The 13,044-nt window shown below is 48.4% G+C and overlaps 1 protein-coding gene across 1 annotated transcript in view; it reads right to left on the bottom strand.

The window, feature by feature from the left end:
* The window catches only part of DNHD1 (dynein heavy chain domain 1), a 78,072-nt gene that overhangs the window by 24,480 nt on the left and 40,548 nt on the right, over positions 1-13,044 (bottom strand). Inside the window, 10 exon segments of the mRNA XM_039218861.1 lie at positions 1,534-1,822; positions 2,084-2,276; positions 2,451-2,628; positions 2,833-5,716; positions 5,818-5,915; positions 6,221-6,346; positions 7,867-8,074; positions 8,597-8,691; positions 9,100-9,298; positions 9,395-9,522. Coding sequence (XP_039074792.1) covers positions 1,534-1,822; positions 2,084-2,276; positions 2,451-2,628; positions 2,833-5,716; positions 5,818-5,915; positions 6,221-6,346; positions 7,867-8,074; positions 8,597-8,691; positions 9,100-9,298; positions 9,395-9,522 — 4,398 coding nt within the window.

Genomic DNA, 13,044 nt, shown 5'->3' on the forward strand with positions numbered 1-13,044 from the left:
AGTCCTCAATAAATTGTGCCTATTATTAAGTGTGTATACAACCTGAATCAAGTTTTCTACATTTCATAAAAGACTTCAGTGTCTAACTGGATAATCCAGGTAATGCTTTAGCCCACTGACTTCCTTGACTGCATTATCCTGTACTTATACTTCACTTCTGCCAATTCCCATGGGCATATCCCATGGCCACATTCAAACCTGTCATCATCACTTTAGAAACTTTAAACTTCAGTGTCCCAGAATTTTATCACAATTTCCCCTTTCCTTTGTAATCTTTGTTTCTTAAACTCTTAGTGAGCACTTCCTGTTGGTCTATCAGAATGAATAAGACAAATCTCTCTACTCATGAAGCTCAGAGTGTAGTGGAAAGGATCATGAAGTAAACACACAATCATAAAACCATGGCTGTCACAGGTTTTTGTACAGAGCATAAGATGAATATCTAACCCATCCTGGAAGATCTTTATGTTGCCTAAGCTTATTTGTAAAGAATAAGGACTTAGCCAGATACATAGAAGAGGGAACACAGAGAAGAGAGCAATCCCAGATGCTAGAGGAAGCCTGAGTTACTGAATGGCTGTACATAGTTGAGTTCAGTTATAGAGTGTAAGAGAGGAAAGCCTCATCACAAGGAATCTTGCAAGAGCATTCACCAAAGTTCCAGGTAATGACTGACTGAACTAGGGAAGATGGAATGGAAATAAGTGGAAAGATTTGAGAGATATTTAGAATGCAAAATTGAGAGACATTGTGACTGGACTTCAGTAAGAAAGGGGGAGATGTCAACAAGATTTCTGGCTTAAGAGACTGGATGGATGATTGTACTAGTTACTAAGAGGACAGGAACAGGATTGAGGGGTCAGATGATGAGTTCAGTGTTGAGTCTGAAGGGCCAGTGGGGCATCAAGGTAGGGATAGATAGTAAGTAGCTGGATAAACAGGTCTAGCACTTAGAAGAAAAGCATGGCCTAGGGATAAAGATTTAGTAGTCAAAGCATAGAGCTGGTGGATGAAGCCATGAGAGGAGTGTGATTGTTCAGGGAGCACATTTTCAATGAGAGGATATTAAGAATGGGATGCTGAGGGGCGCCTGGGTGGCTTAGCTGGTTAGGCGTCCGACTTTCGCTTAGGTCATGATCTCGCGGTTTGTGGGTTCGAGCCCCGTGTCGGGCTCTGTGCTGACTGCCAGCTCGGAGCCTGGAACCTATTTCAGAGTCTGTATCTCCCTCTCTCTCTGACCCTCCCCTGCTCACGCTGTCTCTCTCTCTCTCTCNGTCGGGCTCTGTGCTGACTCCCAGCTCAGAGCCTGGAACCTATTTCAGAGTCTGTATCTCCCTCTCTCTCTGAACCTCCCCTGCTCACGCTGTCTCTCTCTCTCTCTCCTAGAAATAAATAAAAATATATATAAAAAAAAGAATGGGACGCTGAGGTTTGGTTTGTAGGTGTCTAATTGGGAGTCAATAAATATTGCTAGGGATTTTACAGTCTCACGAGCTCACCATGACTCCTTTCTTCCTCTGCCCAGCTACTTACTAGAAGCGGCCAGGTGCAGATCTTCCAGCAGGAAGAGGAGGGAGCCTTTAGAATTCAGGTGTGGCCCAGGCGATGGAACAGCTTGTACTTGGCCCTGGACCCCTTGACTGAGCAGCAGGCGCAGGTGGGTGGGACTAAAGGCAGGGTGGATGGGGCTGTACGTGTAAGGGTGATGTGGCTCCACCAGCAACTCCACAAAGGTTGACTTCCCTGTTGCCGCCTCTCCAGCCAGCAGCACTGGGTATCCCTTTGATAGCAGCAGGTCCACCACGTATAAGAGTCGTTCAGTCTGCAGGACAGGAGCAGGGCTTACTGGGGCAGTGCCAGTTTAGGCAGTAATCTAGCTGAAAGCAAAGATCTAGGGGTCTTGTCTTAAAGCTGCACCTGCAGAACACTTCATATATCCTTGTGATTATGAAAACATATCAAAGAATGGAAGCAGGGATAGGATGGGGTGGGGTGGGGGAGCCTCGGCTGGTCCCAGAACATAGACTCCCCCAGGATATGTCCTTGAGCCCCAAGCCCAGCTGCTGCCCAATTGTCTTCACACCTGGGGAGAAGGGTTGAAGGTGCCTGGAATTCCTCTGATGCGGCTGGCCAGGTAATGGCCAGTGAAGGGTACCAGTGTCCCATTTTCAGGGCATACATGTAGATCAAACACCAAGACTGAAGGCAGTGTTTCTGGGTAGTTGCAGAGGCAACTAAGAGAATCCCTCATGAAGGTATCAAAGAGGGGCCAGAGCCTATTCAGATGGATGTATGGGCAAAAGTGTCAGATAGTTACAACAATTCCATTTGTGACACACTCACATATTCCACCCTCCCCCAACAGCCATGTCACCTGGGTTTTAACTCCCATGTGCCAGTCCATCTCAGCTCTCTGTATTCCCCACTCCCAGCCCCACCCCTGCAGATACCTGGAGGGAAGGTGGGCTCCAAAGCCCCAGATCAATGCAAAAAGAAAGCTGCTGACAGCCAGCAAATGCTCCTTGCACTTATTTGGTACATCGTCAGTGTCAACCTGGGATGGGTTCAGTGAGCTGCTTTTTGAGGACTTGAAGCTCTGGGCCACAGGATCACTACAGCTGAGGTCCTCTGCTAAGGTCACCATGGCCAGAATAGGAGCCCAGGGAGGAAAAAGTGGGGGGTGGAGGAAGTGAGGAGAGATTGGCTCTGCTGCCAACTTTTGGTCCCCAGGCCCAAATTCAGTAAAGAACCCAGGCCCCAGGCCCCAGCTGTATGCCAGCTGTCCTCAAAGCCCCATGTCCCAAGCCATCCCTTCCCTTCCCTTCCCCTCACCTGAGACAAGTGCCTTCTCCCCTTCCTCTATGTACAGGTGGGGGTCAAGCAGACCACGCAGGATACGGGCCAAGCTGGTGACTTCGGCCACACCCGGGCAAACGGCCTGCTGCCCATGAACCTGCAGCAGAGAGCTGGCACCCTGGCGGGTGAGGAACTGGAACGTCGCTGGCACCAGTGTTTCAGCCAGGCAGTTGAGCTCAGTGACTGTCTGGGGCTGCAGGCGGTACTCATGGGGCAGGGCTGCCATCAGGACATTAAGCATGCTTTGCCAAGTCTGCTCCCCGCCACACCAGATGAGGGCACACTGGCCTGCCACTGTGGGGGACACATCTGTTGCATCTCCCACCTCCATCAGGAGAAAGGTACCTGGGGGTTGTGCTATCTGCTGACCGTTGGGGAGGCTGAGCTGGGGGGCATCACTCAGGAGGCAAGTGATAGAGTCCAGCCAGGCAGCACTGGTGACCCCATCACATATTATCCAGTGCTGGATTGCTACCGATTCCTGTGATGGGCCCTTTGGGCCTGCCGTCTTACATGGACTGACTGCACGAAACAGCCTGGGGAAGACGCCATGGTGCCAGCAGGGGCCCTCTAGCCATCCCAGGAACTCCTGTGGGCTGAGAACATTGGGATACAGGTGGGTGATCTCCACCGCCTGGCAGCCCTGAGCCGAGGTGTCCTCCCTGGCTGCCAGCCGATTCTGGATCTTAAATAAGCTGTGCCAACAAGTGGTCTTGCCACTGCCTGCAGGGCCCAGGAGCAAAACACCTGAAACCCGGCCCAGAGCCTGGTTCAGCTGCTCCAGGGATTCCAAAATTTGAGGGCTGGGATGAAGGCCTATCTGCTGCAGTTCCCCCACCAGCAATGGCTTCCTCAGCGTGTGGGTCACGGGCTCTGCCAGCACCTGGCGGGCATTAGGAAAGAGCCCACAGAGCAGCTCTTGCAGGTCGTGCAGGCGGACACCACTGAGGATGCTGAACAGTGGTGAGTGTAGCAGGGCACGCAGTAGGGCATCCTCCTCGTTGACAGCTAGGCTATAGGGCTGCTGGGACTTGGGATCCTTGGTCACATTTATATCTTGTATCATGTTTTCTAATACCTGCTTAAGCAATGGCAAGCGGCAGGGCAGGGATGCAGACACAAGCTCACGCTCTAGGGAGAAAAATTTAGATAAGCGGGAAGCCATGCGGGAGGCATTCTGCATCCCTGCACCCAGCAGGGTCAGCTCTGCCACTTGCTGCAGGTCAGGAAGTGTCAGTGCCACAGGCCGCAGCAGCAGGTGCAGGTTGGCAGGCACAGCAGGACTCAGGGAACGCAGCGTCAGGAAACAGCCATAGCCAACGCGTATGTACACGTGACGTTTCTCAAAGAAGCCACTGCCCAAGAGCTGGGGGTGTGTGGGGTCAACACTGCTGGTGCTTTGGGAGGCCTCTTGGTATAGTGGGGCACAGAGGTGGTGCAGCTCAGCGAGGCGCTGCCCCAGGGCAGAGAGCAAGCCGAGGGGGAGGCGCTGAGCCTCCTCTAACAGTAGCCAGGCACCACCCTGCAAGGCCCCGTTCAGGTAGTTGCTCAGGCTTTGGGCTTCCATTTGAGGCAGGCAGGGCATCGTCACCAGCTGGCGTCCCAGGGCCCGTGCCATGCTCTTCACTGTGTCTGCCTTGCCCACTCCTTCAGGGCCCAGTAGAGTCCCGCAGGCCACCTCCTCCAAGGCCAATAACAGCACCAGGGCTGGCCGTTCAGGCAGCAGGCTGGGTAGAGGCCCTAGTCTGGGACCCAGGTATTCATAATTGTACAGGAAGGACCGACCCAGCACATCTATCCAGCATGCAGCTGGTGACAGAGAAGTCTCAGTAGATGCAATAGTCTTGAGACTCTGCAGGGGTTTCTGGGGGACAGTGTGAGGTGAACCCAGGTGGTATTTGAGTTGGCGGGCCCAGTGGAAATCTGTCAGATCACTGACACGGTGCTCCTGCAAGAGCTGTGCTATATCCCGGTGAGTCACTGCAATGACCAGCAGGGCACTGAGCAGGCTGGTCTGGCGGACAGAAGGCAGGGGCTGCCCACTCTGGGAGGCCCTCTGAGCCTGTATAAAATGCACCAGTGCCTCAAGCTTGCGCACATGTGTGGGGACCATGGCCAGGGTCCTTCCCTTGAGCAGAGCCTCCTCCATCCCCGCCCGCCATACCACCTCCTCTGCCACCATCACACACTGCCAAGGGAAGGCCTGGACTAAGTCTAGCCAGTGGTGGACACACTGCTGCAGGGGCAGCTGGCCTTGCTGGGGCAGCTGCTTGAAGGCCTCATCTAGGGATGGGCCCAGAGCGAGACGGGAAGCCACACAGCCCTGCAGCATGTGCACCAGTGCCAAACGCAGGCACTTCTCCAGATGGGCCAGCCATTTGGGGAGATCTGGATGTAGAGGAATGGACCCCTGCAGCTTCATCTTCTCCCCGCCTGCCCCAAGAACTGCAAATGCCTCCACCTGAGTAGATGGCTTTGGGCTTGAGTCCCGGTCATCTGTGTTTTTGTCGGTTGGGCTGGACTTAAAGCTCACAGCATACACATGAGGAAAGCAGCGTCGTACCCAGAGCTGGGCCTCACATGACTCCGGCGGGGCAGCCAGCAGGGCTACCAGCTCACTATTGCTGAGGAAGAAGAGGCGGGGGAAGTGAGTGCACACCCCATAGAGCACGCTTTCCAGGGCCATGATGATGCCCTCCAGCTCCACCGAGCCTGCTCGCAGCAGTTGTTGTAGCTGCTGGCCTTGGAAGTGAGGGCTCCGCTTGATGCTGGGCACTACGAGTGACAGAACCAGGGGATCAGCTACAGAGGTCTGCATCAGGATCCGATACTGATCATCCACGGCCTTGAACCGGGAGTTCTGCAGTGAGGGAGGGAGTAAAAGTGAAAGCAGCTCTCCCTCCCATGATAAGCCCCACTATGTAGTAGTCCTTGTCCACCTGCCTCACCCCTCTTCCCTACCAGGTCGGAACTAGGAAACTCGATCTTCATCTCATACAGCACTTTATTCAGAAAAATCCACTTCTGCTGGAAAGTCACCCACACCTCCAGCAGGGTACCTGTGTGAACACCAGAGGAACACTGGAAGGAAACTAGGGTTCCAGCTTCTGCAAGATCCAGCTGGCCCTGACCTCTCAGGGTACTCCACCCCAAAATACTCAGCAGGAATCAGGTACCTTCCTTGGAGAGTAAACCTGCACTACAAATAAACTTTTACCTGGTCACCAGAGCCCAAGAAATAGGAAGAAGTTCCTCACTCTATCCTTCTGGTCTTCCCCCACCCAACCCCCACCTCTCACCCCATCCCTCTGGGCATTCCCTCCCTAGATCCCACCCACTCACGGGGCTAAAGGCCTGTACTCACTCAGGCTATGCATGATGGTGACCCACTCCAAAGCTATTTTGTTTAAGTCTCCTGACTTTTGGATGGCCAGGATCTTGAACAATACCTGAAGACTTTCCTGGATGGAATCCTGTAGGCTGCTGTAATCTGAGGAAGAGTAGATTCTAGCTGAGCTGAGCTGGCAGGCAGATGGGGCAAGGCAAGGGTGGTGAATACCCAAATTACACTGAAACTCACAGTTCTCAAGCTATTCTCTAGAAGAGTCAAATATTTTTTCTTCCACTAGTTGGAAAGTATGCTCACCTAGAGTCAGAGTGTGTTTAAAGCCTGCCCATGTGAGTTATAATCTTAATTACAGAATTTGATCTAATATTATGTTAACTACTGAAATATGGGTGAGGAAGAATTGCTGGTTCTATGGAAACTATGGAAAGCCTTTAGTAAAGGTGAGCTGATAAAAACATGATATTAAATTAGATATATGCCCATCTTTTTAAAGTAGGTTTCACACCCAGCAGGGAGCCCAACACAGGCCTTGAATTCAAAATCCTGACATGAAGACCTGAGTTGAGATCAAAAGTCAGTTGCTTAACTGACTGAAACACCCAGGTACCCCTAGGTCAGTTAATTTTTAAAAATTGGGAAACTATAATAAAGTCTAGAAAAATTCTGGACTCCAGCAACTTCACAAGTGTCTTCATGTCATTGCTCAACTTTAAAGAAACTGCAAGTGGAAACAGCGGACAATGCAGTAACATAGGAAAAGCAGCGAGGAACTTCTATCAGTTACTGCAAATCAAGGTCAAGACCTTGTCTTTAGGCTAAGTTATGTTTATACATTTTAAGCTAAAGTAAAAATCTTAAGCCATATATACATCATATTTTATGATCTCCCTATTTAACTGTGAATTTGCCAGGTGAGCTTCAAGTGGAATGGATAAGAGAATTTCTCCTCTATTGGCAGTTCCCTAACTATACCAACTTGGGTGCCTGTGTATATGCTGTTCCCTCTGTCCTGCATGCCCTTCTCTCCTTGTAAGTTTGGCAAACTCCTGCTCCTTCAGGAGTCAGCAATGAGGCTTTATCTATGGGAAAGAAAGATTCCTCTGACTCTCTCCGGTTCTTTGAAGCTGGTCTGCTTTCTGAGATTCTACTGCCCTCAGTTAGATTCTCCATCATGCACTTATCTCTATTCTGTCATCCTCTCTCACTGGACTAGGAGCTCCTGGAGGACAAGACTTCTGTCTGTAAATCTCAGGGTTTCCTGTGTTTGGCTCAGAGAAGGCAGGTAAGTTTGATGCAAGAATGACAAAAGAGTGAATGAATGGGGCAAGAGATCAGACAGCAGGATGCAATCCAGAGGAAAGAGCACTGGAAAATGGAGAGACATGACTGTGAGGGATTTCTTAGTGCACCCAGAAAGAGAAGGACCTTTGCTGAAGGGTCCAGGCATTGGGCAGGAGGGAGGGAGGAGGGGGCTCCCAAGATTAAGATAGTACAGGCGCTACATGGAAGACACTGTCTCAGAACAGACTGATATCTCAGGCTGTTCCGTAAGAATGGGGCCCTGGCTAGAGAAGCCAGATCTGGCAGGGATTGGTGGATGTGGTGGACAAACGTGGCCCCTAGCAGAGGGCTATCACTAGACAACAACAGCTGAGTCTCACCTGAAAGGATGAAGGTGCCACTATCCTTGCCCACCACCTCCCATTGGGGGCTGTGGAACATTTGCATGTTGGAGTGGTCCAAGGCCAGCGATTCATAGGGTACATACAAGAAGAAGTTGATCAATCGCAGCTGGCGTGCCTCCCAGACCCGCTGCATCCGCCGTAGAGTTTCTTGGGCATGGATTCGTTCGTTTTCACACTGCCAGATCTGGAACAGCTGGGTCTCAGGAGCCAGCACTTGGTGATGGCTCAGGGGATAGCCTTGAAGGTAGGACTCCAGGGCTAGGGCTCAGGGGAATGGAAGTCTCAGAAATGGAGAGTGGGACCATTTGGCTACAGGTAGGCCATCAGCAGCAGACTTTGACATAGGGATGCTGCCTTGAAGCCTACTCTTTTGAAAGGCTTCAGCAGAGCAGATAGTGCCTTAATCAGTTCGTGTTGGAACAGAGCAAGTGTTGGGGGACAGCTACCATCCTGTGTGCCCACAAATTTGGAGCTGCCACCCAGTTCCTTCTGGGGGTTGGCATACTATCAGTCAGAATCTGAAACCACTCATCAGATCCCCACACCCTCCGGGCAGGACCAAAAACTCAACCTCCCACCTTCCCACCCACAAACCAGTATCTACTGCTCCCTGTCCCAAGGGACTGTTGGGACTTAGCTGGCTCTATTAGAGTTTAGTAAATAGGTCCTGGGCTTGGATCAACTCCTTCTTTCTGGAGGGCCCCACCTGTTTGATTCGATCTGCAAATTCTAGAAGCGGACAAGTGAGCAGCTGGCCCAGTGTTAGGAGTTCCAGGTTGTGAAGACTGCCTAGCCCTAAGGCTGGAGGTAGAGGGGACAAGTCAGAGCAACATTCAGTATATGGCAGAGTACAGCCCATATCCTAGAGCCCAGATCTGCAACCCTGAGCCCAGCCTGACCCAGCTCCCAGAAAACAGATCTCAAAGCACAACATAGAGCCAAGAACCCAGGACCTAGGGTCCAGAACACAACACAGAGCTCAGAGCTGAGACTGTAGCCTGAGTTCATCCCAGGTCAGCAGAGGACACCCACACAGTGGGTAGGAGGTTAGAAATGTTTGTCCCTCATTTCGCCTGTGGCGAAAAGGCAGGGAGCAACCCAGGGAGGAAAGGTGTTTTCCTACAGGAGCAGCAGGGAACTGAGTCCTTACCTTTTTCTAATCCCCCTGTCCTTCCCTTCCCCTCCCCTTTGACTCTACCCAAAACACACCTCGCAGGAGGGCCTGGAAGTTTAAGTTCTGCAGCTGGAAGCTGCCCAGTTTGGTAAGTATTGGCAGGTAGATGCGAAACTCCTCCAGCATGTGCATGCAGCGCTGCAGAACTGGGCTGTGCAGCCCCAGGGTCGTGCTCATCCGGGCCACCTCAGTCAGCCAGCCGTCTGTCTTCTCCTGGGCCATAGTCATGCTGAACTGGAGGGAGAAATGCTGTCAGCTAGAGACCCATCCCCGCCCAACCCTGCAGACTCTCCATTCTGAGGCAGGAGCTCCAAGGAAGGGTGTCAGCACCTTGGCAAAAGCCATGCACTTCCATTCACTGATGCTTTCAGAGATGACTCGGTACAGGTGCCAGATGCGCTGTTGCTGCACAATCGGACGGGTCCCGCAGACTGGCAAGGGCACAGGACTCTCATCTCCTGAGGGATAGGGCAAATTAAGGCCTGGGCTGGGTGTGGGGGAGGGGCACAACAGGGAGTTGTCAGTTAAGAGCCCATAATGGCAGAAAGGAGGGTCTTGAAAGTGCCAGCGGTGGGGTGTCCAAAATTGTCCAGTGGGGGCTATTGTAGGAGGGGACCATCTAAGAGATGGTTATTCCAAGAAAAGGCTATCTAGGAGAATGTGATGGCGGCAAATGGGAATGGTTCCTCTTCTGTTAGTCTCTATCTCACTCTGCTCGACACACCAGGCTCTTTCCTGATGCTTGGATACACCCCAAGCATGCCCCTTCTTGCTGAGAGCTTCTGACTGGTAGCTCATTCTTTCTGGAACACTCTTCCCTTAGAGAACCATATACCTCACTTCTTCATCAAATTCAAGTCCATCTGCATGATGGCTGTGTAGCCCAACCCGTTAAAAACTGCTCTCTACCCTCTCTGGAATTCTCAACACCTCTTACCTTCTCTATTATTTTTTTTCCATGCAACTTATCACCTTCTAATGTACTCCATAATTTGGTTAGATATATACCTACATTTTTTTAAAGTTTATTTATTTTGAGAGAGAGAGCCTGCATGCAAGTAGGGGAGGGGCAAAGAGAGAGGGAAAGAGAATCCCAAGCAGGATCCACTTACAGTGCAGAGGCCAACATGGGGCTCAGTCCCACAAACTATGAGATCATGACCTGAACAGAAATCAAGAGTCAGATACTTAACTGACTAAACCACCCAAGGTGCCTCCATAAGTTGGTTATATTTTATGTTTTTTTTTTAAATTTTAATGTTTTTATTTATTTCTGAGAGAGAGAAAGACAGCGTGAGCAGGAGAGGGTCAGAGAGAGAGGGAGACAAAGAATCTGAAGCAGGCTCCAGGCTCTGAGCTGGCAGTCAGCACAGAGCCTGACGTGGGGCTCGAACCCACAAACTGTGAGATCATGACCTGAGCCGAAATTGGACGCTTAACCAACTGAGCCACCCAGGCGCCCCTATATTTTATGTTTATGATTTGTTGTCTTTCTCTCCCAGCTACAATGTTGGGCCCATGAGGGTGGGGGGTGGGGGTTGTTATTTATCCATTGATATACCTCAAGCCTGGTGCACAGTATAGGCACTCAATGAGTACCTGTTAGACAAATGAATAAATCCATGAGATGCATATGAAAAATGATCTGGCCCACAGAGAGGACTGTAAGGAGTAAATGGTGATGCTTCCTATTTTGTGTGCTTCTGGCCATTATTCCCTCCCTTCATCTCATAAGCTGCTGCATTATTCCTTGACCAATTATTTACATTTGGTTGGGAGATATGTGTCAAAAGTAATTTGCTGTTAACAATAATTATAGTACTGAGATTTGTAATACTTAAAATATATTGACCAGACTCAAGGATATTACAGTAAAGTTGTCATTCTCATTCATCTGAATTCCAGTATACTTTCTTCAGTGAGAGAAAAAGTAATAAAATAATACTCAATCGCTGGGAATCATGAATTTTACATGTGTAAGCATCATCCATCATGGAAAGCAGAATGAAAGACTGAGAATCACTATGAGGCTATCAAAACTCGCATATGACCAGAAAAAAAAAAAGATGGTAAATTGAAACCCTTCTAATCTTCCTTTGTCTGAACTCAAAAGATCTGACTAGAGACTCATATAACCTTTGATAGCAGTTGTCTCAACATCAAATCTTGGACAAGTAAAGAACTTCCTTTGTAAGAAAAGAGCAGGCATTGTATCTCCAGACACATGAGAAGACAAAGACAAACTTGAGGATTAACAGCAAATATCCTCTGACAGACATTTGCTGTGGTATCTACTGAGTAAGTTTCACTGCATCTTAAAACTTTTTATTTAGAAGTGATTTCAAATTTTTTAAAGTTGCAAGAAAAAGCAGTAAATAGAATATCTGTATACCATTTGTTAACATTTTACCCATTTTCTTTATTGCTTGTGTTTATAGGCTCTGTGTGTGTATGCAGTATGTATACACCAACACATAATTCTTTACTGAGATATTTAAGGGTAAGTTACATATATCATGGCCCTATTTATCCCCCAAATACTGTGTATTCCTTAAGAATAGGGATTTTTTATATAACTATACTTATCAACTTCATATATTACATTGATACAATTTTTTAATCTATAGTCCATGTTCCAATGTTGTCAGTTGACCTAATAAGGTCCTATATAGCATTTTTTCCCCTCAAGTACAGTATCCAGTCCAGGATCAAGTACTCCATTTACTTGTCATGTCTCTTTAACTTTTTTAAATCTACAACATTCCCCACCGCCTTCATCTTTTCTAATAGACTTTTTTGAAGTATACTGACCCCTTTCTCCCCCTTTTCGTTAACAGAAAGTTCCTCATGTTGTGTTTGTATGATTCTCTTCATGACTGAAGTTATTCATTCTCAGCTGAACTACTGAATAGTTGTGTCCTCTGGGTATCATGTCTGAAGGCACATGATGTCTATCTGTCCCTCACTGCTGATGCTAACTCTTATCAACTGGTCAAAATGTTGCCCAATTTCTCCATTATTACTTTCTGGATTAAAAAGATACCATTTGTTAAGGGGTGCGAGGGTGGCTCAGTCAGTTAAGGTTTGACTCTTGATTTTGACTCAGGTCATGATCTCACAGTTCATGATTTCAGGCCCTGTGTCAGAAAGGCTCATCGTGTACCTAACCTGTGACAGCCCTGGGGTCACCCACTCTCTGAGAAGCCCTGGTAGGGAATGATATTAGCAACTAAGACCAGGGCACAAAGTTGCTTCTTGCTGTTGGAGTGTCTTTGCTTCTTAGTCTCTTCAGCACACAGGGCTAGGAAATACACTCAGGTATATATACACATATGTGTACACATATACATATACATGTGCACATAAGCATGCGTATACATACAGTATGTGTGTATTTCTAAATGCAATGGAAATTACAGAGTAGATTCCACAGGAAGTGGAGGTTTATAAGACAAGCTCATGATATTTCCTCAAAATTCAGAATAAAGGAACAAGTGATGATGAAGATAAAAGAAATGGAGGAGATCCAGAAAATCCAATATACAAGTATGAATTCTGGAAGGAGACCAGAGCAAATATAAGAGCCATTATCAAATAACTGATAAACAGATTACCTACCCAGGAAAAAAAAATCAGATTGAGAGCAGATTTGCCCACAATGCTAAATATCAGAAGGCAATGATGCAATATCTTAAGTTTGGAGAAAAAATGTTTGTGACTTCAGAATTCAATATTTACCCAATCTGTGATACAAGGACATTGTAAAGTCATTCTAGGCATAAAGAACTTAGAAATTTTAACACTTCCAACTCCCTTCTTGGAAAAATAAATATCACCACGACATAAGTAAAGGATGAAAATAATGAAAAGATGTGTTATTTCTAAAAAAGGTAGTACAACAATATGGATGGACCTAGTGGGCATTATGCTAAATGAAATGAGTCAGACAGAGAGAGACAAATACCATGTGATATCAATCA

Source organism: Hyaena hyaena, unplaced genomic scaffold (assembly GCF_003009895.1).
Source record: "Hyaena hyaena isolate Hyena2069 unplaced genomic scaffold, ASM300989v1 scaffold_779, whole genome shotgun sequence".
Lineage (NCBI taxonomy): Eukaryota > Metazoa > Chordata > Mammalia > Carnivora > Hyaenidae > Hyaena > Hyaena hyaena.